The sequence below is a fragment of the Coenobita brevimanus genome, chromosome 102 (genome assembly GCF_032717465.1).
Source record: "Coenobita brevimanus isolate Jiangsu-jjx chromosome 102, ASM3271746v2, whole genome shotgun sequence".
Classification (NCBI taxonomy): domain Eukaryota; kingdom Metazoa; phylum Arthropoda; class Malacostraca; order Decapoda; family Coenobitidae; genus Coenobita; species Coenobita brevimanus.
In genome coordinates, this window is record NC_137055.1 from 8,233,271 (window position 1) to 8,258,359 (window position 25,089).

The window sequence follows — 25,089 nt, forward strand, 5'->3', positions numbered from 1 at the left end:
CCCGGCATTGAACAGAATGTTCTTAATCCCACATATACAGGGTGTCCCGGGAGTTAAGCCGAAAACATTGGGAAATGATAGATGAGGGAATTCTAAGCAAAAAATGTTAAATGAACATGTGTCCAAATCTCAACCGTTACGGAGCTACAATTACTGATGACCTTGTGGGCGAATTATAAAGGAGACCATTTTCGCCCGTAAGGTCATCAGTAATTGTAGCTACGTAACGGCTGAGATTTGGACACGTGATCATTTAGCGTTTTTTGCTTAGAATTCCCTCATCTGTCATTTCGCAGAGTTTTGGGCTTAGCTCCCGGGACACCCTGTATTATTCGGTATTATGGAACTTTACATCCATGATGACTGAAGAAGTGTTAGATATATGTCTGTCATGTGCACGAGGTTTATTAACGGATGTGTGGTTCATTTCATTGCATACCCTCTTGTTCCTTCTCCAGTTCCTGGCTTTCTTGCTCCTTTGTCTGGATTTCTCCTACCCCGTGTATCATGGTAAGGAAGTGGGATGATCATGATCATGATGTCAAGTGAGGTCTGTTAGATTTGGCTAAGTTAAGTTAGAAGAGGTTTATTATGTAAGGTTGTTTCTTAGGTTAGGCAATGTTTGTAATGCTAGGTTAGTTTGTTTGGATAAGTTAGGATCGGTTTGTCGGGTTGGGCTAGGTTTATTATGGTGGTACTATTTGGACAGGTACAGTTAGATTATGTTAGTTTCGACTATTCGTGTCAAGTTCGGCTTGTTAGGTTAACTTCATAAGCCTTGGTTACGTTTCGTCACTAAGGTTTACCTAGGTACCGGTACTTTTAAAGGTGTCCACAAATATATAGTCATCTGTATCTGTGTGTGTGTGTGTGTGTGTGTGTGTGTGTGTGTGTGTGTGTGTGTGTGTGTGTGTGTGTGTGTGTGTGTGTGTGTGTATACGTTATACCTATCTGTCTGTCTGTCTATTGCCAGACGCCTTAATCCCTGAAGGGGTAGCCGCAAACAGTTCGTCTCCATGTCACCCGGTCCCCCGCCATTTCACTGCCCTGCTCCCCACATACAGCTCATCTCAGTAGGGTGGAGTCAAAGGCTTTTCGTCTCATTAACTCTCCTCCCCTTACTGACTCCCTTCAACCTCTGTCTCTTTGCCGGACTGTTGCATCTTTATCTCTTTTCTATCGCCACTTCAATGGTCACTGCTCCTCCGAACTGTCTGCATGCATTCCTCCACCTCTACGACGGGCGCGTAGCATCTAGCAGCAAACTCTCATCCCTTTTCTGTCCAACTGTCTATGCAAGAGTTAACCGTTACTCTCAGTCCTTCATTTATGCAACAGGTCAGCTCTGGGACTGTCTCCCTTTGTCTGTATTTCCTGCATCCTATGATCTCCAGTCTTTCAAACGCAGTGTCCAAGCATCTCGAAATGATCGGATCTTGAATTTGGTTCTCTCTCGTATTTTATTTTTCTCTTGGAAGGAACAGTTATTGCGGGCTCGTGGCATTTGGTTCCTTCTTCCTCGCATAAAAAAAAAAGTCCACACCCCCCTCTCTCATATACAGTATATACCTCCCCACGTCATCCCTCCATCCCATCCTTGGCCTCCCCCTCCCTCTTCCCCCTCCACCTCGCGTCACTCACTTACACTCTCCTAGTTAGTCTCTCACTCGCCACCCTCTCCATATGACCAAACCACCTCAGTGTATATCTCCTAACGCCGTCTATCACATTCACATCCACAACACAACGCTCCTTCACCGCCTAATTTGTCAGTCAGTCTCTCCACGTAACTCCACATGCTCCTCTCAGATAACCCATTTCCACTGCTCTCACTCTTGAATTGTGCCCTTCCAACAAGGTCCAAGCTTCACTTACATACGTTAGAGTTGGTAGCACAATACTGTCATGCAACGACTATTTTACTTCCATGCTCATTTCCCTGTTTTTTATCACTGCTTTCAAGGAACAAGCAACCTTTCTTCCTTGTTGTACCCTTTCAAGCACTTCGCCCTCCAAACTTCCATCCTTACTCATCACACTACCTTAGCACTTTAAATGCATACACATTTTCCATTTCCTCCCCATCCAACATCATTGTACATCCAGTGGCTTCATTTCTCTTGGAGACCATAACTTTACTCTTCTTTACATTCACCTTTAGAGTCCATTTCTTATGCACACTTCCAGACTCATTCACCAAGCCTTGCAGTTCCCCTTCGTCTTCATTTGACAACACAGAGTCATCTACAAACAACAGTACAGGGAGTTTCCAAACGTTGCCCTCTCCCATTATAACCTCTTCAGCATCCACTGCCCTGCCTTGTATCTCTTTTAAAACCCAGTCCATATACAGACTGAACAACCACGGAAACATGACACTTCCCTGTTTCATTCCAACCTTCAGATAGAAAAATTCACTCAATTCACTATCCACACGCCCTGCAGCCTTAGCCCCCTCATACATACTCTTCACGGCATTCTGCAACTTCCTGTTTGCTCCTTATATTCTTCATATTTTCCACATTCCTGTATCCACCCTGTCTTATGCTTTCTCCAAATCCATGAAGGCTGCATACAACTTCCTTCCCTTCTCTAAAAACTATTCCACTAAAGACCTAAGAATGAATACCTGATCTAGGCAACCTTATACCTTCTTGCAGTAATTGATCGTTACAAAAGTTTGAAGAAATTTAATATTTACACATTTTCAGTACACTTGAAAATAGAAAAATTGTAAATAAAACACCACCTGATACTGTGTCATAAGTGTTCCACAATATTGCTAGCTAATAGACATGTTTACTTGATATTTATGAGCCGTGATATCCATACATTCTCATCACTCTGAAAACACTTTTTTTTTTTTTTCACAAATTATTCTTTGAAAATGCACTAGCCATTTTCCACACTAAAGGCAATTGAATTTATGCTTCAAGACTTTTAAGATCAAGCTTGTCAACACGGTAACCGGTGGTTCACAGGTTAGCACGTCTACCTCATAAATACCAGAACCCGAGTTCGAATCTTTGGTCGGTCAGACTCTTCGACAAAGCTTGTTTTCCTTGCAACTGAATTTACCCGATTTCGTTTCTTGTTCCTGTCAGACTCTGAAGGACAAACTGTTTCAGCCTTATCCTCGTCACCCAGCAGTACAGCTGGGGATAATATCGACTTATACGGTAAAGGGGAACTTATCGAAAATTTCTTATCAACTTCAATGATCCTCCTGCTGTCGATAGGCATGGCTTCAAAGATTTCTCTCAGTGTATGCATACATAGGAAAATGAACCTCAGCCTCTGCATCTGTGTCTTTATGCAGGTGTTCTCCCATGATGCTGATGTGGGCATGAACGGCGAGCTGACTTACAGCATCAAGACTGGCGATGGAAGGAAAAACCGCTTCAAAATCCACCCCAAGACTGGACAGATTTATACCACTGAGCCGCTGACATCTGGCAAGACCTTCGATCTCATGGTGGGTACATGTTTACTTTTCCTCAAGTAATTTTTAAGGTCAGCCTCTCAACAGACAAGAAGCTGGCGAAGTTAGTGTGTGTGTTATTGGTGTATGACTTAGGTAATCATCTGAATGGGAACTGACATAGATATTATGGAATTAGCCTCTTATATATACACACACACACACACACACACACACACACACACACACACATACACACACAACGATCTTTACTGGCTGAAGTTTCGGAAAATATCGCATCCCATCTCCAGAGTCACATGTAAAAAGCGGGAAATATTCACAGTCAAATTTTTAATTAGTTGAGCACATACGTGGGTGATGTTATTTGGCGTATCACCTATACTGTTGGTAACAATGTGTGACAGGTTCTGCGAACACCATGACAGACCCCTGGCTGCCTTTGACGCTGGCTTAATGACCTTAATTTGCTCCTCATTTACCATCAAAGTCGAATGTCACAAACTGTCCATCATACACCGTTCATTAAATATAACTTTATAGTCCGGTAAATGGGCACATTCGGGGCAAATTTCCTAATTATGGCTGGCAAAGATCAATCCCCACAACCTTGCCTCACAAAAATCATTGATCAGACACACAGAATGTCAGCGTGTGATTCTGTTTCGTGATATTAGTTCCAGTCAGGGCCAGAACATACTGTGAGATGGAAAGTTGCATGTGTTTAGGATTCCTTGATATGCCGTAAAAACTGGCGGCGCCCAGCTGTGAGTTAACCATTTTTGTCCCACGATTTTGAATGTAATACCTGTAGTTGTTATATGTGATCAGCCTGCATTCCACATGAATATGTGCAGCAACGATACGGAAGTTAGACATCTTTTATCATCATCACGTGCATCACGTATTATCATACAACAATGGGATTTGTCCACCCATTAATGCCGTTAGTTTTAATAACACGACCGTCAACGAATCGTAGTGTGATAGAGGTATCTGCCTACGAAGTGTGGCAACATCTACGCAGGACTATGTCACAATGCTGATTTGCAGCTGCCAGAACGATTAAGTGAGCATTTTACAGTCTTTTGCCCATCAAGCACTGTGTCCAGGCATCTCGAAATGATCGGATCTCTTGTATTATGTTTTTCTCTTGGAGGGAACTATTATTGCGGGCTCGAAGCCTTTGATTCCTTCTTCCTAGCATAAAAAAAAGAGCAAAATTATTGCTTAGAACCATGCTGAACTACATACCTGTATGATGCCTGTTTTATAAATATTTGTTGAAGCACTAATCTTTCATTTAAATCTAGACTTTTCAAATTCAGTTGAAGAAAAAAATATATAAATTGTGGAAAGACTGAAATTATTAATATGAACGTGGAGAACCAAAGCGATTGTGGGATTGGGAATAATGTGGTGAAGAATGTAGAAAACTTTAAATATCTGGGAACGATTGTATCATCTAATGGATCATTAAGCAAAGAAATTGAGGAGAGGATTAGATAGGCTTGGCGAGCGGTTGGAATGTTGAAATCTGTTTGGAATAATAATATGCTTTCGGTACATACTAAAGTGAAAATTTACAAGTCCATGGTTAGACCAATTTTAATTTATGGGCATGAGTCATGGTACAGTACAATTGCAACAGATCAGAAAGTATTAGGATTTGAGAATAGAATACTGAGAAGGATTCTTGGGGTAAAGTGGCAAGACAGAGTTCAAATGCAAGAGTAAGGGATATTACGAGAGTAGAACCAGTTAATGAATATGTGAGACTGTCTCGCTGGAAGTGGCTGGGGCACATATACAGATAAGAAGGTAGTTTAATACAGGAAGTGCCAGAGTGGACTGCTAGAGGAAGAAGAGGTAGAGGTAGGCAGAGGGAAACCTGGTTGAGGAAAACGAAAAGAGAAGCAGGAGAGGAATGTTGGTGGGACCTAAAGGAGATGGCAAGAGACAAATATTGGTGGAGAGAGTTCATCGAGGCCCTATGCATCCCGTGGGGTGCCACAGGAAATGATGCCATTATTATGTTATTTCCCCGAACATAAAAAAAAATATAACGTAATAACCAAAATTATTCCGCTGATGAAGTACATTTTCTTTCCCGTCAGGTGAGAGCGAGGGACCGGGGTCGTCCGCAGATGACCGGTACGACCCGTGTGTTGGTGCGGGCAGTGCAGGTTCCCCAGGCCTCCCCCAGCCCCCCCACCATCACACCACCACCACCAGCACACCTCACCGACACAGACCAACCAGGCCATGTGGTCACCTTCGTCTCTGCCCATGACCCTGATAACGACACACTCTGGTACTACATCACAGGTTAGTTCAGTGTTTTTCGAAGTGGATCACCCTGGGAAAGCTCTTCCCTAAAATGAGGCACCAGTTTATTAGGCCGATCACTCTTTCTGTGAATACTATTGCTATATCCAAAAAAGTCGCAACAGGCGCGGCGCAACTTGCCCTCTGCCGTTCGAGTTTTGTGAAATAAGTCATTTCCTCGCTGTTTGAGGTTCCATGCAGCAAAGTATTTCAGAACCGCCACCTCTTAGGGATAAGACGGCATCAGGACTACTAAACAACTTAAAGTAAAATGAATATCCTCCCCACATTTCGCACACTGACAACAGTCGACTTGCAAGCGGGCTTAATTAATCAATTGAATCAGTACCTTATCATCTGTTCGTTTAACGTTTAATATGTCGCATGGCCATGCTGGGCCGGGTCACCCTTGGGTCACCCCGTCAGTTCGATCACACCTGATCCTAACCTGTATTCGCTCAGGCTTGGGTGACGAGTCACTCTAACTAAAAAGCATTAGCCAGAGCTGATCATCAGGATTTTCATTGTCGTCATCAACATATATTTACAGCTCACTACACCTCACATATTTCTTCACTGTGACCAATTGTTTTTTTTTACCTTTTCCATTTAATGTGTGGATCATGTGGCCTGTGCTCTGTAGCCTTGAATTTTAAAGGATTGAATAAATAGCTATATGTAGGCTATGGGTGGGTCCCGTGGTGATAATTCTCTAACATTAATGCCTCCCGTTCCTAATCCTAGATGCTGTGAGTAGCATCCATGTGTTAGTGAAAAGTATGATGATGATGATGAAAAATTAAGAAAGACACATATTCTAACTAAACGCATGTCCAAAAAGATATTTGCTTCTCTGAGTTAAAACTTGAGAGAGAGAGAGAGAGAGAGAGAGAGAGAGAGAGAGAGAGAGAGAGAGAGAGAGAGAGAGAGAAACCATGCTGACCCACTCTAAACTTTGGGCAAAATCCTCTGGGTAGACACCTGTGAGCCGGTGAGTCTCAGTGTCTTAGCTACTGCCTCACTCGCTCCCTGGCCTCTCTGTCTACCTCACCCAGGCCAGTTTCCTCGTTGGTTATGGAGGCTCCCTACAACATTATATTTTCCCATTTCCTATACTCCCTTCACTTTAATTTGGCCTCAGTTCGACATCCCTCCATCTTGAATGCCGAGATATAAAGAGAAATGGATTAACCCTGGATCCTGGAACTAATCATGAAAAATTTGTGCGGAAAGGATGTAGGATAGTTTTTTGTTTTTTTCCCTACCATTAAGCTAGGTGAGATAATCTGCAACAAGACGAAAATCACCATGTTGAGGTGAAAAAACTATGGTTTGTTTCCTTGGTAAGTATATTACCTTTAGCGTCCAATAATATTTTCGGATCTATCCTCAAAAAATTATAGTGTTCCATTTTTTTTTTTTTCTTTTGGCTGCGTTTGCTTCTTTCTTAAAAGTACTATTTGTTTCTTTGCGTGTGTTCTGGTTGGAGTTCTTGCCTCTAACTTCATTGTTTTCCTTTATTTTCATTCGCACGTTTTTTCAAAACTAGTGAGGTGTTAAGGAGTTATATATGTTTCCATACAGAAGGTGGTATGCTTCATTTTCTTTTTATTTCCATTCACACATTTTCCCCAACATCACTGAAGTATTAAGGGGTTAATAATGTGTTTCCATACAGAGGGTGACGATGAGGGAAGGTTCAGCGTTGGTGTGGACTCCGGCGTTGTAACCCTGGCTCGCCGACTAAGCCCCCTGGACCAGACACAGTATTCCCTCACCATTACAGCCACCGACGGCATCCACACTGCAGCCACTAAGGTCAGTACTAACACAGCACACCTTCCCTCAACACCGCACCGCACCACACCACACCACACCACACCACACCACACCACACCACACCACACCGCAACACACAACACCACACCACACAACACAACACCTAATCTCAGTACGCAACATTACACTTCACTACAGTACACTCCATTACACGACACCACTCCACATTACGCCACACCATTCCACTGTCCTATACTACACTCATCTCCAAACACACACTCAGCACCACACCACACCTTTCATACTGGAACACCACACCACACCACGCGTTACCTCTAAGCACACTACACCGCCCTTTAATATTATATCTTACCTTCCTCTTTCCCCACCACACCACACCACATCGCACCCTCCCTCTCTTCGCCACGGTCAGTACCTCCATATTTTCTCCACTGTCTGAAGTGTTGTCTTGTGTTTATGTTCTAGGGATACTAAATAATTTCTGCATAAAACCCCATCTTTATTTGAAGACAACATAGTGGACTAAACGAGATTTATTAATATTCTGATGGTCAGGAGAACTCTAGTATTCTGCTTCAACTAAGTCCCTGGTAGTGTAGAGGCGAATGAAGACTACATCAAAAGCATAGTTCGAACACTAAGCTGCATAAATTCGTCTGGGGATAGTAATAATATAAGAACAACAACGTGTCATACCAAACTGTACATATGCACACAAAAAACACCAACACTTTCATCTGAGCCCAAACAATTCTTGATCACTTCCCATCACTAATCTCTCTCATTTTACCTTCATCTCCACCATACCACTAATACACGCTGTCTCTCGCACATTCACTTCCATCCATTACTACACACACACACACACACACACACACACACACACACACACACACACACTTTTGGGAAGCCAGTGGTACCTGGGTCAGCGTGTTCAGCTTGCAGTCGAAAAAGTCGAGTTAGATTTTCAGTGTAGTATGGTTCTTTGATAATATTCCTCTCTCTCTCTCTCTCTCTCTGCACTGTGCTGTGCTGTGGATATGTGTGTGTGTGTGTGTGTGTGTGTGTGTGTGTGTGTGTGTGTGTGTGTGTGTGTGTGTGTGTGTGTGTGTGTGTGCATCAAAGAATTATATATGTATAGAGATTTATATTTTGGAAACATGAATCCATGGCTTTAGTTCCTTTACATAAAATTTATATTTGCCTTCATAATAATGTGAAACTGATGCCTGTTTTCTGTGCAGTTTATCCCGGATGACGCCTGGCCATGTTTATGTTTTCAGTCAAACATTCCGTCCAAACAGTGACGTCAGGATATGCAATTAGCTATATTTGTGAAAAATGGTGTAGGTTCCGTGCCTTTGCCATAAACATCTACATGAAAAATTAGACATTATAGAGTTGTCATTATGCAGAGCTGTTTTCAAGATCTCTGGCATGAAGATTTCCGTTCTGTAAACAATTTTTACAATACTCGCTAAATTTGATTCTCCCAGGGTTATCATTCTTTTATTTTTTTTTATTGTTTTACTCTAACGTTACTTAACTTATTCAAACCTATCATAACCCAGTCTAACCCAACTGACTAACTAACTAAACGAACTTGATACTCAGAAAACAAACCTAACCTAACCCGACTTTCCTGGACACGAAAATGGGCAAAAAGGGTACACAGAATGGAAATCTGCTTCAAGGTTTGTTTGGTGGCAGAGCAGTGGTGAGACAAGCCTCTTAAAAAAAAAAAAGTCTATATTTATATCTGCATACCTCGGGACAAGTTTGTAAAATCTAGCAGTACATCCCGTATTGAAATCATGAATGTTGTATGTCACTCAGACAGTTTAAACAGTCTCGTAAACTGAATGTAATGGTGTGGGGGATAGCAAGAGTAAAATGTTAAAGGCGTTATTGCAGAGAAGTGGTTAAGCCGTTCATTATGATATTTTTTCTTGATTTTCTTGTCTCTACCAGTCGATGATACTCAGTTTTGGAGAGGTGCCTCAGAATGACGGAACTAATGAATGCTGTATCTGATCTCTCAGGTTCGAAATGACTTTCCTAACCTGAATAAATCATTTGGTAGCAGCAAAAATCTAATGAATGACTACTTCATTGCAGCGAAGTGGTTAAGAAACTTTGTATGTGTGGTTTGCTGCAAGCTAAAGAACACCCCTAACCTCTGTCATCTCAGTTGATGGTTAGGTGTCAGAAAACTCAATTGATGACCTAGTTTTAAAATACTCAACTGATGTTCAGATGTTCGACTGTCGAGCTGGTCCGACTTATAACCAAAAAGTCTCCTTCCTATCCTAACTAAAGCTCATTGAATATTTTGCAACCACGACCTGCAATTCAAGTGATAGACTGGCCCTGTTTCATCAGATAAAAACAAACCAACTGCAGTCCCCCACCCTGAGACTGTCTTGAGTTATATCATTACATTCCTCATTGTAAAGGTGTGGGGGTGGGTGACGGGGGAGCGGGAGGAAGGTTTAGAAAAGCTGAGTACCGCTTCTATAGTTCCAGGAGGCGATAATGGCGCCATAAATTGTTCCTCGCCACACCACCTAGCCTTGCAGACCTGACGTGTAAATCATTCCCCTTTCACTTATGAAAACATTGGCTGACCATAAATTGAGGGGGGAGGGAAGCCACAATTTACGGCCTGTGTTCCATAACATTTGCTTTCACATTAACCCTTTTGTTGTTCATGATAATTCCTTCAGTACGGGAAAGTTCTGTTAACTGTGTTCTTGTCGCTACCAGACAATTATATTCAACTTTGTAGAGGCGTTTGCCAATCAAAGAATTAAACTCCAGTGACCCTTTCTGCAATAAGAAGTCACACATGAACTGAATAAAAATCATTTAGTGACAGGAAAACAAATAACGGTACGCCATCGGCTTGAAAGGCTCAACGCATTACAAGATTAATTTCTTGGTACGTTGCGTATGGTCATTGGTCAAACGGCAAATAGTCCCGAAGCTCATACGTCAGAACCTTAGGATCCGCCCCCATAATTAACCTTTCAAAATGCTAAATACCTTCCTCTGTTGGAGACGCTTTGAATTAAAGAATTAAGGAAGATGGGTTATAAGTGACGAGAGCTGGGCCTGTGTTCTTATTAATCTTACATTGGCCTTAAAGAGCTGGGGGTCTGTCTTAATTAGTCTTCTATTGGCAGTTATGACCTGGGGATTTGTCATTATTAATTTTCCATTAGCGTTAAAGAGCTGGGGTCTTATTAATCTTCTTTTGGCCTTAAAGAGCAGGGGTCTGTCTTTATTGGTCTGCTATTTGCATTAAAGCGTTAAGGTCAGTCTTTGTTAATTTCTTTTGGCGTTGAAGAGATGAGGCCTGTCTGTTATTTTCTTTTGGAAATAACGACCTGTGGTCTGTCTTTATTAATTTCTTTTGGAATTAAAGGGTTGGGGTCTGTCATTACTAATGTTTTATTGACATTAAGTTTCATATGAAGGTGTATTTTTTAATTTGCAGTATTCATGTAATTTCTAAACGCATGTATATACCTAATTGTATTTACCTAATTGCATTATACAGGATTCATCTTGGGAGACTTTTTGAGCTGGACAGCAAAAATACAACCTGAATAAATTCCTTTTCAGCTATGGTACCCTATAAGGCTGAATAAAAGCTTATAGAGGTACTAAGAATATCTTGTTAAGCATGTTGCTTGAATGAAGATGTAAATTTTCCATGCATTAGCGTTTTAGTAATTTCGTCAACATGGCATTCCGTCCGAATTGACCGAGTGGCTGAATGAAATATAGCGCTTTGCTGCCATAGTGGAGGCCAATAGCGGGTAATCTGTCTTTGAGATGTGTATCACTTTCTGGGAACTAAAGATTTTACTTCACTCTCTGTAGCGTATTGGAGTCCATTTCGTAAAGATATAAAAAGGGTGGAACAAAATAGAGCAGTTGCCATAGTTTACCCTTGCAACTCGAGGACGTCAATTATATTTGTAGTTGCTACATCTAGACCATTTCTAAACTCAAATGTATGAAACATTAACATAGTACAGTCCGTATCGTCAACATTTGAGACGAGTATCCCGAAATTCAGCGATCATCTAACAGCACTTTGGACTGGTTAATGGTTAGACATTTTCAGTTTCTGTTTTTCCCAGCAAAACTTATCTTATTACGATAGGGTTTTCTTTAACTTAATTCGTCCTGTATTGTTTCATTGATTTATTCTTGCTACATCCAGACGATTTTATTCATATTGCAGGAAACTTCCTTTAGGGAAGAGGTAAATGAAAGGCCTGTATCCACTTGAGAGTGGATTGTCAGTTGTTACTGTCGATAGTTTTCTCATCGGTGTATCAACATGAGAGTAAACTAATGCTAGTTGCAGCTTAAAGGGTCTTCCAGACAGTACCTGTCTGAGAGGGCTGTCATTGGACTAGACACACTACAGTGACTCTCAGTTAGTCGACTGCAGTGGGTAGGGGACATGAAAACATGCCTTCAAGTAAAACTTTTAGGTCTCTTTACTTTAATATTACACTGGTTTACAAAAAAATTTGAGGCAAGCATGAAATTAGGTGTTCTAACCTAATTTTGGGGTGCTGATTTCAGATTCGAAATCCGTTTTCACTCATCACCTCTAGTTTTTGAGATATACATGTATACATGTATGTACTTGTATACATATAGGCCTAGACCCAAAATATTCGTTAAAAATCCATTTACTGTCGTATTTTCTTGGAACTTGGTTTAAAATGCGCGCCACAACAATTTCAAACATGTCAAGCACTACACGCAGAAGGACTGGGGGTCTAGGAGCACTTTCGTGCCTGGGAAGCACAGTGCCCAAGAAAATCCTCTGGTGGACATGAACAAGATGCTTCTTCCCCCTCTTCATATCAAACTTGGCCTTATGAAGAATTTCAAGAATGCCATGGACAAGGATGACGCTGCATTCCAACATCTGTGCACTCTGTTCCCAGCTCTTAGTTCTGCTAGGCTCAAGGAGGGTATCTTCATCGGACCTCAGATCCGGGAGGTGCTGAAGGATGAGGTATTCGAGGGGAAGCTCACCTTGAAGGAATTGAGAGCATGGGAAGCATTTAAGTCAGTCTGCCATGGCTTCCTTGGTAATACACGGGCACTAGATTACCAAGAGCGTGTCGAGAAGTTGTTGCAGGCTTATCAGGATATGGGGTGCAGAATGTCTGTCAAGATTTACTTTGTCCATTTCCACCTCAACTTCTCCCAGAACCTCGGAGCAGTAGGTGACGAACATGGGGAAAGGTTCCACCAAGATATTACTAAGATGGAGAGCAACTACCAAGGCAAGTGGAACCCCAGCATGATGGGGGACTTCTGCTGGATGCTCCTGCGCGACATCCCGGAGGCAAAGTACACCAGATCGTCCAAAAAAACTCACTTCTGACTGTCTGTAGTACTATGGTGTGTATATATGCTTATATCCAAGTAATGGTAATATTTAGTTCTGTCAGTGTTCTGTCTGTTTTGTTTCGTTCTGTAATATTCCATTTTAATATATGAAATAAACTCATTATATTATAAATATATGCATTATAATAAAAAAAGGTATATGTGAAAGCAAAAAAACTAGAGGTGATAGAGCAAAACTGTTTAGAAATTTGAATTAAGCATATCAAAATTAGTCAAAAACACCTGTTCACGTGCCTGCCTTAGATTTTTTTTTTTTTTTTTTTTGTAAACCAGTGTATGAAAAAGAAGTCATAGCCTGTATTTATGTGTGGGAGTTGTTTTTTTAAAAATGGTTGTCACTTTGTCGCTTAACCCTGGTCCGCCTGGCCTTGCTGACCCATCGACCAGTGGAGAGCAAGAATGAACTGGTATATTGAGTATAATGAACAAAATCTCTGGCATTACATACAATATATTATTCTGGCCAGCTCATGCTGCCCATATTGTTAGTCGCATTTTCTTGCTTCGTTTCTTTCCTTTGGTCTTTCTTTCTTGTTTGACTGTGGCAGGCACATCTACCCTTCAGAATTAACCAGTTCCGACCAAACTTGGACACAATGCCCAGCTCATGACCTAGTTGTGTCTGCAAGGTTTTGGTTGCCAAGCAACTACTCGTTGCCCATTTTTTTTTGTACTTTTCACCTTTCGAACTGTAGAAGCATTACAAATGGGCATAGAAAGCTTTGACTTCTTCAGGCGTAATCTTAATGTCATTCCGTACTGGAAGTGTGTCATCCATTTTCCTTTCTTCCCTCCAGTTATCTAGTGGCAACCCTGCGAAGATTGGCCTCAGCATCCCCAACAACCTGTACTCATTTTCAAAAATGCCCCAGTAGTTCCCCAGCGGCTCAGTGGAATTGAATGAAACTTTGTGTGCTTATAGACATTGATGATAGCCTATTTAATCTGATCTGAGAAGAGACGAGCCTAAAGCATTTGGAAGCTGGCAGCTGATTGGTTGCCTGAATGCATTCTTTATTATTGATGCATTTAAAATTATTTCTATTATGTGCGTTTCAATAACCATTTGATGATAAGATTGCCGAAATAAAATATTATATATAGATAATTGCATACATCACTTTAAAATGAGGCCTTACTAAGTTTATCAGATGGCCTAGATACGTGTGAAATTTTGAATTCTCGGGGCAAAACAAAACACGTAAATGTAAAGTTTTATGAGCATCTTGATTTTTTCTCAAGTTCAGGCAAATAAAGGTAAATTATGTCATTACAACGATAGTTTGTAAAATATATCCTAGTAAAACATCAAAATTCCAGTAAAATGTAACAAAGTCCCTGAATTTCGATGAATGATAGACGGTTGGGGGGGGGGGTAGGCCGCCCATGGGATGTCCCACTTGACTAAACAAACAAATATTCAAAATTACTTGAGAGTGTTTTGCTGTCGCATCAGTTTTCAGTATACATTCCACTTCTGCATCATCAGTAAGTTTTTATTTTATTTTATTTTTTATTTTTTTAGTTTCGAATACCAAGTTAAAGCAGGGCTGTGATAAGGTATGGGCTGTGTGATATTTCAAAGTGATGGTGACATATAGCTTCTTCACCCGTGTTTACCAATCATTTTTCATTGGAATTATTACTAGATTATATTTTACATAATGGTGGATGTGGGGGGTGTGCGGGTTGGCCTGGGGGGGGGGTGGAGTCCCGGAGGATTGGAAGTCAGGTGTGGTTGTTCCCTTGTGCGGGGGAAAGGGGGAAGGGGGGGGGGGTCGTGGGGACGTTTGTCTTCTTAGTATGGTGGGAGGGGTGTGTGGTGGGATGCTTGTGGACAGAGTTGGGGAGGGAACGGGGAGGTTAGTTGGAGAAGAACAGGGAGGCTTTAGGAAGGGAAGAGGTTGTGTAGATCAGATATTCATTCTTAGATCTTTAGTGGAAAAGTTTCTAGAGAAGGGAAAGAAGTTGTATGCGGCTTTCATGGATTTGGAGAAAGCATATGACAGGGTGGATAGACAAGGATTGTGGAAAGTGTTAAGAATATATGGAGTAGATGGGAAGTTGTTGAATGCTGTGAAGAGTATGTACGATGGTGCGAAGGCTGCAGTGCGTGTGGATGGTGAACTAAGTGAATTTTTCTCTTTGAAAGTTGGTTTGAAACAGGGATGTGTCATGTCTCCATGGTTGTTCAGTCTGTACATGGATGGGGTAATAAAAGAGGTACAAGGTAGGGTAGTGGATGTTGGAGTGGCCCTGGTGAGAGAGGATAGTGTTTGGAAACTCCCTGTACTGTTGTTTGCAGATGATACTGTGTTGTTGAGTGAAGACGAAGGGGAGCTGCAAGGCTTGGTGGATGAGTTTGAGAGAGTGTGTAAGAAACGGAATCTAAAGGTGAATGTAGGGAAGAGTAAAGTGATGGTCTTTGAGAGAGGTGAAGTTAGTGAATGTACAGCGAGGTTGGATGGTGAGGAATTGGAAAATGTGAGTACGTTTAAGTACTTGGGTAGTGTGATAAGTAAGGATGGAGGTTTGGAGGGTGAAGTACTTGAAAGGGTACAGCAGGGAAGAAAGGTTGCTGGTTCTTTGAAAGCAGTGATAAGAAACAGGGAAGTGAGCATGGAAGTGAAAAAGTTACTACATGACAGTATTGTAATACCAACTCCAACGTACGGATGTGAAGCTTGGACATTGCTGGAAGGACACAAGTCAAGAGTGAGAGCAATGGAAATGAGTTATTTAAGAGCAGCCTGTGGAGTCACGTGGAGAGACAGGCTGACAAATGAGGGTATAAAGGAGCGTTGTGGTGTTGATGTGGATGTGATAGGAAGCGTTATGAGGAACACACTGAGGTGGTTTGGCCATGTGGAGAGGATGGAGGGTGAAAGACTGACGAAGAGAGCGTATGTGAGTGAGGTGGAGGAGGGAAGAGGGAGGGGGAGGCCGAGGATGAGATGGAGAGATGGGGTGGAGAGGTATATGAGAGAGGGGGGTGTGAGCTGGGAGCAGGGCAGTGAAATGGCGGGGGACAGGGCGACTTGGAGGCGATTTGTTTGTGGCTACCCCAAACGGGATTGAGGTGTCTGGCAATAGATAGATAGTTGCAGTAATGACGTAATTTACCTCGGTTTGCTTGAACATGGGGGGGGGGAATCAAGTTATTCGTAAAACTTTACATCAACATGTTATGTTTTTTCCCAAGAATTCAAATTATCACACGTATCTAGGCAATCTGATAAACTTAGTATGGCGTCGATTGTAAATTAATGTAGTCAGATAACCATATACGGTATAATATATTATTTGGACAGTCTTGACATCAAAGGGTTATTGAAACCCATATAATGAAAATGATTTAAAATGCACCATTAGTATTGAATGCGTTTGGACAACCAATCAGCTGCCAGCTTTCTTCTCAGATCAAATTAAATAGGCTATAGTATCACAGCTATCAATTGTGCACCTATGTACTGTATTGGCCAGGTCAGGGGTTAAGGGTCATCAAATGCGAAAACAATGAAAGTAGCTAAAATCACGACTATGCTCGCGCGAAATGCTAAGGTTCCAAAGATTGTTAAGCCAGGGCCACGATTTTTGGGTGGAGTGTTGCGCTGGAGTATTTCCGTACAAAAATTTCAGTTAGTGTCGAAACTCACTTCCAGTCGCTGGCAACACCACCCAGAAGTTGTGCCTCTGATGGGCCATTCCACGAATTTCAAGTTCCCTAGCTTCACAGTGGGTAGTTGGAACCAAATGAAGCTTTGCATGCTTATAGATGTTAATGAGTACTGCAAGTGTGCTTCATACATGCATGACCTACATCAGCCAGGTCAGGTGTCAATGGTCATCAAGTGCAGAAAATATGAAAAGCACAAAACTTACGACCTTGCTCTCGTAAAATGCTAAGGATCCGAAGGATACTGACCAAGAGCCATGATTCTTGGGTGGGAAGTTGAGTGACTTTTCATACCGAAACACACTTCCGGTCGCTGACAAAGCTTGGTCCTCTCAAAGCTGGCCATCGTCGCCTACTGGTTTGTTAGCTGTTTCAGTCATTAACACTTGCTTGTGATATCAGTAAAAAGATACAACACATGTGTCATAAAACTGTCGAGGTTCGAGGATTTATAATTATCAGATCAAATGTCTTACTTTAGTCAGATATCACTTTGGATTTCAATTCTGTATTCCGGCAGGCTTTCCTTTTGTTATCCTACGAAATAGGAACCTCATCATTCATATGTATCAATTAAAATGTCTTCTCCTGAGTCCAAAGTGCCTGGATATTATAACTGAAAGTAGGCGTGATAGTTACGAGCTACCATATGTCCACACGAGTGCAAACTAGCAGAGTGCAGCTGTCCGATAGTAATCATAATCTGTCTGACAGTCTCTTCTCATAACCATGCCCACTTGATTGTGTCGCTGTCGACAGTACTTTACACAATATTTTACTCTCAAATGAACATGGGTCTTTACATCCACTTCTAATTATAGATGCTTAAGGTATCTAAAGGCGACTTGTGCTTATTTTCTATATGTATGAGAAAGCTAAACAAAATCTAATTTACGTCCATATGAACCAAATTACAACGTCTTTGTAAGAGTAATTTTCGAATATCAATATCGAGTCACTTCAGTACGATGAATAACATGACAGTTTGCAGCGACCGTATAAGTTTCTCAATCATTTGACTAAGAAAATAGATCGATATTATCTGCAGTTAAACTACCTCTCCCCTTCACCAGCCACAACCTCGTCCTGTCCACTCCTCTCCACTTTCCCAATCATTGCCCAGTTCCACAAGAGATTTTTCTGGAAAATAATCCCTGATGTCAACCTACAATTCACTGATACCACTTTACATGTTCACAAGTGCTTGTGGGCCCTTCGGGCCCCTCGCACTTGCTCCTGCGGAGGGCTCTCTCATTTATGTGCTGTTCTAGTGTAACGTTGTCACTTGGATTTTTTGCAGCTAACCAATTGATTATGTTATGTGCAGCTTCGGGAATGGAACCCAAGTTGTCCGAATGCAAGTCCGAAGTACACACACAGACTGCTAAAGTTTATTATAGTTCTACCTGTGGGCAAAAAATTCTACGGAGATCCTATGCCGGGCTCCGGGAGCAGCGTTTTTTGGTTAAAATGTGATTGCTTATTAAATATAGTAAAAGTTTTTCAATTGTGATGGGACCAAGTTTTTTTTACATCAGCGATATTTTTGCGATTTTTGTGCCAATTTTGGTGCGATTTGAATGTGTAGTTTAGGCTGCCCAAATTATGCACACACACACACACACACACACACACACACACACACACACACACACACACACACACACACACACACACACTGCTAGTGCTATAGTATATTAGATATAGTACAACGCCCGTCGATGCAGGATTCACACATTCCACCATGCACCACCACCCACATTATCCCAGTCAGTACGACCCACTCCTTCTCCTGCCCTTTCTATATTATTACCCATACCCCCTCCAGACTTCCAAGAATTTTTAAATCATGTTTGTTGGGCTACAGTACACAACTTCACCGGGTAAAAGCTACTTCATTCGTCCTGCCTCACCACAAGCCATCATCTAAAGTCACTTCTCTCAATTACCTTTTTTTCACATCATTTTTCCTCCAAATAAAGTTATATACAGTACATATTCTTACTAACGGCAGGGGATTTTCTTTAATTCAAGAGAAACTCTTTGGGCTCAGAGGATTAAAAGCATTGTCCATTAACAAAACTGTGTTGACCTTAGCACTTACAGGCTCCCTTGACTCAGTCTTGGCTGAATGAATCATCTGGCGTCAGCAGGGATAGAATACTAGAGCTTTATTGACCATGAGAAGGGTTATCGTGCAAATATTAGCACTCTCAGGCTGAATGACTCTCAGCTGACTAAACTAATCAGGCGTTAACCAGAGTAAAACACAAAAGGCCCGACCATGAGAGAGGCTTAGTTGGACCAGAACTGACGGAATTGGTCTGAATTATTGGAACTAGACCTTCGCATGGCTTTGATTATTTGAATGGTTCTACGTCGTCCTGAATGGAACTCAAGTTGCTTGAAGGACTCTAACTTATTCTAACTTGACAAGAAATACTCGAAATTGAATAAAACGGGCCTCAGTGTTTCTGATGAACTGAGTGAAATTAAAGCTGTTTAATGGTCCTGACTCAACCTGTATTTTCTTATTTTAACTTAATATACCCCAGCTTGACCCGAGTGACCTGACTGAAGTCACGTTTGCGTGACTGAGTACGAATTTATGGAAGAATGTGAGGAGCATGAAGGATGGATATATATTGTCCATTACTATATCTGTTTAGCCTGAACTGGCTTGATTAAACCTGTGGCCTGTCTTGACCTGACCAGAACGACCTAACGTGGCGTGAATGATACTACATGAACCTGAACATACCTAACTGGACCAAACTGTGCTCAAAAACACATCACACCAACTGGATTTGAAAATATGAAGTGAGTGTGTGCATCCAGGCAGCCTGAATGAACTTAGCTGGAATTGTGATGATATGAACCTAATTTCACCGAATCTTATTAACCTGAACTGACCAGGATTAACGTGACTTGAGAACAACATCAACAGCAGTATCATCAACAACACTAGCAGCAAAACCAACAGCACTGACAGCAACAACAATGTCACAATACCAATACTCACGAGAACATTTTTACAAAGTTTACGGAAACCGAGGATCACAAAAACAACAAATTACCTAGTGCAATGGTCTCAACAACATTCTGTGTATGACTATCTGGCTTGCCTAACTCTAGTGCAGGGGTGGGGAACCTTTCTCCTTTTAAGGGCCATTAGGATATTTTTAACATCATTCGTTGGCCATAAAAAATTATCAACTTAAAATCGACTGTAGCCCAGTACATAATATATACTGTATATATATATATATATATATATATATATATATATATATATATATATATATATATATATATATATATATACACTATATTCGTTCATGAATTTATGAAATTGTATTAATGAATTGCCTCGCGGGCCTGATCAGATGGTCTTGCGGGCCTTATACGGCCAGGAGGCCGGACGTTCCCCACCCCTGCTCTAGTGCAACTATAACTAGAAAGCACTCAGAGAGTGCACACCTTCGCCAATGTCATTGCCACTAAAAAGGATCCGCTTCCGGATCCGTGGAAATATTGTGTAGAATACATAGGATCCGGATCCACGCCCAAATTCAGTTAGTTGTTCCTTGACCCATGGCCCACTCTTCCACAAACTTTTATTGAAATTGAAAACTTCTGGAGATAATATACAGTACATAGGATCCGGATCTGTCCAAAATTTAATCAAATCTTTTTTGGCCCATGGCCCACCCTTCCACCAAATTTCATTGATATTCATTGATAACTCTTGGAGATATTGTCTGAACACACAAACAGACAGACAGACAAACGCATGTGAATACATAATCTCCAACTTCGTTGGCGGAGGTAATAAGAAAAGGAAAAAAATATACTTTGCTGATGATTTTGCCAGTGAAGTTGAGCCATAATTCCGGAAGCTAATGTTGTGTGAATGTGCATGTGGCTCATTTCAGTGGGCACGTTGTTGAGAGTTCTCCCACTTTCGTAATATCTCCTTCCTTCTTTCTACATTCTGTTGCACCTTATCCTTAAGTAGGAAAATAATTCTGGATGATGATGGTCAGTGATTTTAACAGTCCAGGTGTTGGCTATACTAGTTTCGAAGGTGTTGTGTTGTAGCTGTTAGAGTTCAGTGCCTTAGTGTGTGAAGCCATTGTCAGTGAAGATGGCAGTCCAAAAGGCTACTAGAGTTCTCCGTACTATGCGAAGGTTATGTTGACAGTATTAACATTCCTATGCTGCTTGTATACATTCTTAGCGGTATTCTATCTTATGGCTTTAGCAGATGTATAATGCACTAGAAGTTACGACCATGACAGGGCTAAAAATGCTGGATTCTCCCGTGTCTTCCGCACAGGTGGTGGTGACGGTGGCTGGGGTGGAGCAGCGGCCAGTGTTCAGCGCTCCTGTGTACGAGGCTAATGTCAGAGAGGATGCGGCTCAGGGTTCCAGCGTGCTTACCCTCCAGTGCCGCCTGCCGAACCACCCACCCTCCACACTCTACTACACCCTTCACCACACCCACGCCCTAGCATCAGCCTCGCTATTCACCCTTGATTCCTCCTCTGGCACACTGAAAATTGCCCAGCCTCTTGACAGGTACAGCTCCGTTGTGTTTGGTTTTCATGTAACTTAGCCTTTATAACATTCCGTTTTCCTGTCTGATTATAAATTTTATTCTCTCCAGTGAGGAGAGTATGGTTCACCCCTGTTTGTTTGTTTGCTTGTTAGTTTGTTTGTCTGTTAGCAGGATTACTCAAAAACTAAAAGAGAGATTTGGACCACATTTGGTGGGTAGATAGCCCATGTCCCAGGGAACAATCGACAAACTTTTGGGACCGTTACGGACTGTATTATGGATCCGGAAAGCAATTTTTGTGAAACCCTTATCAGTGGTGAGAAAACCTAACCCATTATGAAGAGTAGTTTGGAACTTACGTTTCCCTTTTCGGAGAGATGCGCTTCACTGAGTGCCCCTCCAGTTTTTTACTTAAGTTGTAGTTATATAAAGCATTAGGCAGGAATATGGAATGCCTGAAGGCCTGGATTAGTGAAGATGTAACAGTTGAGTTGAAGAAGGTTGTGACTGAACACAGTAAGTAAATAACTGTATTGTAGTTTAGTACATGTTTTGAGGATATAGATGTCTGCAGTTAACTAATTTTGTAATCGTGTGTATGTTTGTTTGTGTGTGTGTGTGTGTGTGTGTGTGTGTGTGTGTGTGTGTGTGTGTGTGTGTGTGTGAGAGAGAGAGAGAGAGAGAGAGAGAGAGAGAGAGAGTCACAAGATAAGATACCTTTTATACTTTTTACATTTACATCTCTTGCTATTATTACATCAGGGAGGTGAGTGGCGTGCACGAATTGACTGTCAGCTGCCGGACCCTGGGACGGCGAGAGGTGGCTGACTTCTCCCGGGCGAGGGTGACTGTGATTGACACCAACGACCACGACCCCACCTTCCTTGAGTCCATGTTCTCCGTCAAGGTTAGTCTCGAGTACCCTTGGCCTTTCCTTCAGGTCGGTGTTTTTTCGTGCTCATTTTCTCCGGGTCATTTTTTTCCCCAGGCCATTTTCTTTTTCTTAAACAACTTCAATCCTTATCCTTAAGACCATGATATCATTCAGGGATAATTCTTAGAGCATCTTCTGGACTGAAAGGTCTCATCCACGATGCTGGATAAATCGCAAGAAAAAGAAAAGCTAATTTTCTGCAGTTGAAACACATAATAAATTGAGATGTGCTTCCGTAAAGATATGCTAGAAAGCATCTCTTATTGAGGTTGCCATTTGCACAAATGTCAAGTTCTTTACGATATGGCTGATAGTTTCACTGATCAGTACCCAGACTTTTAAATAAAATAATTTCGATAACTGCCCATATATTCCTTGAATGTTACTTTATGTGTAATTAATACGGATACCGGTAAATAGGCCCTGGATTACAAACGTAAATATGTAAGTGAAAAAAATTATACGGTTAAGGTGAAAGGGAAAGAGGGGGAGGAGGAGACGGAGCAGTGAGGTGAAGAGGTATGCTACTGAGGGTGTTGTGAGCTGGAATAGGATAACATAATAGCAAAGATCTGGGTGACAAGGAGAGAATTGAATTATAGGCTCCGTCTCCGGGATTAAGGCGTCGTACTAAAATGCAGATAAAAGACAGTAGTAAAAAATAAAGTGGATATCTTAATATTTCACCAAACTACTAGTGTCTGTTGCACATCCACAATAACTGCCGCCCACCTAGCGAGCAACACACTAAGTGGATCGATGCTGATAAGCTCTTGTATGTGACGACCCCACCGCACACTGCCTGTGGAGCAAGCCGATCTGAATCTTGGTAGGAGGGGAAGTTGTGTGCCGAACTTCCTATCTTCCCTAATTCATGGCCAGATAGGAATAAGAGAACATTGTTATTGATCTTTCCATTAAATCTGAGCGTGGGACATGGGGCTGCCGAAATAATGATGATGAGGTAATATCCTTGGCGAGAGGAAAGGAGAGGGGGAGGAAAGGTAGAAAGATATACAGTAGAGAAGAGATATGGGATAAATGAAGTGAGGACAAGAAGGAGAGATTGAGGACAGAGGGAGAGAGTGAATAAAGGAAGGAGAGAGGATGAAGACAGGGGAAATGAGAATATGAAGGAGAGAGGTTAGGGATAGACGAAGTGAGGATAGGCAGGAGAAGGGTTGATAAAAACATGAGCACTTATAATTGTAAACTAAAGAAAAAGATTAGTGGGTAGTAAGATGAACCAGGGGCAGAGATGAGAGATGCATCAGAGAAGAGAGTGGAGGAATAAGGGCAAAAGGAAACGATGGAAAATAAGAGGAAGATGGGAAGTATAAATGGAGATTAGATGAAGATGCAGACTTAGATTTATGCCTGTACACCGCACGAGGATCATAAAGGAGGACATTCAGCTTTTCCTGTCTAACTCTTCCCCTAGAATATGACTCGCAATAGCCAGTTCATGAGGTTAGGAGGGTAAGAGGGGAAGGAGGGCAGGGGAGGGAGAGGGAGCCGGGTAGTGGGTGCCTGAGAGAGAGAAAGGCAGGGATATTTATTGGGGAGTGACGCGAACAATACATGGGATGGGGAAGCAAGAGCGGAAGAAGGGAGAGAGAGGGGGGGAAGGGGGAGAGAAGAGATAGGGGAGGAAGAGGGATGAGAAGGCGGAAGTACATGGAGGAGGTAGAAGGTTGGGAAGAGAGAAGGCAGGGAGATGGGGGAGAGAAGAGAGAGGGAAAGCAGAAGGGGGAGAGAAGAGAGAAGGGAGGAAGAGGAGTGAGGAGAGAAGGAAGGTAGAAGAATGTGAGGGGAGAGAGGGATGTGGGAGGAGGTAAGAGAGAGGTAGGTAGGAGAGATGAAGGAGGAGAGTGGGAAAAGGAGAAGGAAAAGGAAAGAGAAGAAAAACGAGGAGGGAAGAAAGACTAAAGAGGAAGAGGGAAGAGAGAAGGGTAAAGGTGGACAAGAGGCGAGGAGAGGAGGAGGAAATATATGAGGGTGATAAAAGGCGAAGAAATATAAGGAAGGAAGTGGAAGAAGAGGAGGGGAGGGAGTGAGGAAGTCAGAGTGAGAGAAGAAGAGAGAGGTTGGTGAAAGGGAAGACGTAAAGAGAGTAATGGTAAACAAGGATAGAAAAGAGAACGACGGTGAGAGGAAAGCAGGACAAGTATGAGGGAAAGTAAAGTAAAGACATGAGGTAGCGAAAGAGGGCGTGGAGATGGAGAGAAAGCTTAGAGGTGGAGAGAAAGTTTGGAGGTGGAGAGAAAGCTGGGAGGAGAGAAATTTTAGAGGGTGAGAGAAAGCTAAGATGAGAGAAAAGTTGAAGATTAAGAGAATTCTTAGACACTGAGAGAAAGCTGGAATGCTGAAGCAAGAAGATGGAGTGAGAGCTTAAAATTTCAAGCCTGAAATGTAAGAGAAAGCCTGCAGATGTTGGAAGTTTGGAGTTTGGGAAAGATGGGAGAGAAAGCTTAGAGATGGTTAGAACGTGGAGGGCATGCGAGCACTTGGAGGTGGAAAGAAAGCTTAAAGACTGAGAGAAACTGGGAGGATGAGAGAAAACTTGGAGGAGAAGCATACTGGTTCTTAGAAACTTGGAGGGCGAGAAAAAACTTGGAGGTGGAGTGAAAGCTTGGAAGTGAAAAGTTGGGGAACGAAAGAAATTTTGAATGCTGAAAGAAATCTAGGAGGTTGAGAGAAGCATGGACGTTGAAAGAGAGCTTGGAAACTAAGTGAAAGCTTGGAGATTTAGAGAATGGTTGGAGGCTATGAGAAAACTTGGGTGGTAACAGAATGCTTGGAGGTAAAAAAAAAAAAGAAATTGAAGGTTAAGAAAAAGCTTGGAAGTTAAGGGAAAGATTAAAAGTTAAGAGAAAAACTGAAGGTTAAGAGAAAGGTTGGAA

General features: G+C 41.9%; 1 protein-coding gene across 1 annotated transcript in view; it reads left to right on the forward strand.

The window, feature by feature from the left end:
- Positions 1 to 538: 538 nt before the first annotated feature.
- Positions 539 to 25,089, forward strand: part of LOC145415358 (fat-like cadherin-related tumor suppressor homolog) — a 28,331-nt gene continuing 3,780 nt past the window's right edge. The window contains exons 1-6 of the mRNA XM_080284645.1: positions 539 to 550; positions 3,320 to 3,475; positions 5,557 to 5,767; positions 7,446 to 7,585; positions 21,031 to 21,272; positions 22,015 to 22,159. Of these exons, the coding sequence (XP_080140771.1) occupies positions 539 to 550; positions 3,320 to 3,475; positions 5,557 to 5,767; positions 7,446 to 7,585; positions 21,031 to 21,272; positions 22,015 to 22,159 (906 nt within the window). The remainder of the gene's footprint in view (positions 551 to 3,319; positions 3,476 to 5,556; positions 5,768 to 7,445; positions 7,586 to 21,030; positions 21,273 to 22,014; positions 22,160 to 25,089) is intronic.